Below are 1,231 nucleotides of genomic sequence, written 5' to 3' on the forward strand. Positions count from 1 at the left end.
GTGAGCCACTGCACCCGGCCTAATGTATTTATTTTGATTCTCCCAGTCAAGTAAGCAATCCAGATGTCAGCGAACAGAAACCCGAAACATCAAGCCTTGCTTCAAACCTTACCATGTCGGAGGAAAGTAAGTATTAATAGCATATTCTGTGCATGATGGAACAGATATTCCTATAACCAGGTATATTCTTATACATTGGGTTTCCAATAATTGCCTTGTTTGTCCCAGAATATCCAGAAAGCCTTCCCATCCTTGTGTGTGTTCATCCTTGTGCTTTCCTATAAGCTTTGTTGATATACAAGCTGAGGAGATACCACCTGGGATCCACTCACCCAAGGAGTCACACTCAGTGGTTTTATTTTTGTTCTGAGGTTGGATGTTCTAAAGGTTAATAGTGTCTTACTCAAAATCAGAGAAGTTTATAGGCCAACCCCTGATTGCTCTTCCAGAGGACCTGATATTTTTCTACCTTTCTAATAAAATAAAATGATCCCACCTATCAATCTAGACCACAAAAGAAAAGCAGCCCCCTGAGAGCCAAAGATTGATACTGGGCTCTGAAGAAGACGCAGCTCAGAAAGATAAAGCCTCCAGTTACCACCCCTCACTATCCTGTAGAATAGTTATATTCCTGCACTAGACACAAGAATTTGTGGAGTGTTCTGTTTTTTCTTGTGGAGAAGACATAGGCTTTGTCTGGCATACCTATTTACTGCCCGAAATTGCCTCCACAGGTCAAATAGTCCTCCCTAAAATTAAATAGGTATGCCTTTCCATATTTTACCACACACTTTAAAAAAATAAATTTGTGTAAGACACTTAAAAAAGGCACTTGTTTGGGGACTATTTCTACTCTTAAGATGATTATCCTTAACCTTGTATATTTCCTATGTATTAAAAAAAAAAAAGTATGACTGTAGAAAAAAAGGTATATCTTGAGTTCAGTATATTATTTCCTCAAAGGTGATTCTATTCCATTGGTTCTCAAATGTTTAGCATATGTAAGAATCATCTGTAATGCTTGTTTGTAATGTAGAATCCTGGCCTCACCTTCAGAGATCATTCAGTAGATCTGATATGGATGGGAAATCTGCATGTTCGAGAATTTAGCTAGGTGATTCTTATACATACAGGAAACTGTCCATACTGTGGGAAACTGCTCTAATCAATGAAATGTCTCTTCTAATTTCTTGAATATCCCACTTATCCCCAAGAAGAAGGCCTATTCCCT

General features: G+C 38.2%; 1 protein-coding gene across 2 annotated transcripts in view; it reads left to right on the forward strand.

The window, feature by feature from the left end:
• EYA3 (EYA transcriptional coactivator and phosphatase 3) overlaps nt 1-1,231 on the forward strand; it is a 145,334-nt gene that overhangs the window by 68,673 nt on the left and 75,430 nt on the right. For both annotated transcript variants that reach the window (XM_012645996.1, XM_012645995.1), the window contains exon 4: nt 47-126. In XM_012645996.1, coding sequence (XP_012501450.1) covers nt 47-126 — 80 coding nt within the window. The remainder of the gene's footprint in view (nt 1-46; nt 127-1,231) is intronic.

This window comes from Propithecus coquereli, unplaced genomic scaffold (assembly GCF_000956105.1).
Source record: "Propithecus coquereli isolate 6110/MARCELLA unplaced genomic scaffold, Pcoq_1.0 Scaffold239, whole genome shotgun sequence".
Lineage (NCBI taxonomy): Eukaryota > Metazoa > Chordata > Mammalia > Primates > Indriidae > Propithecus > Propithecus coquereli.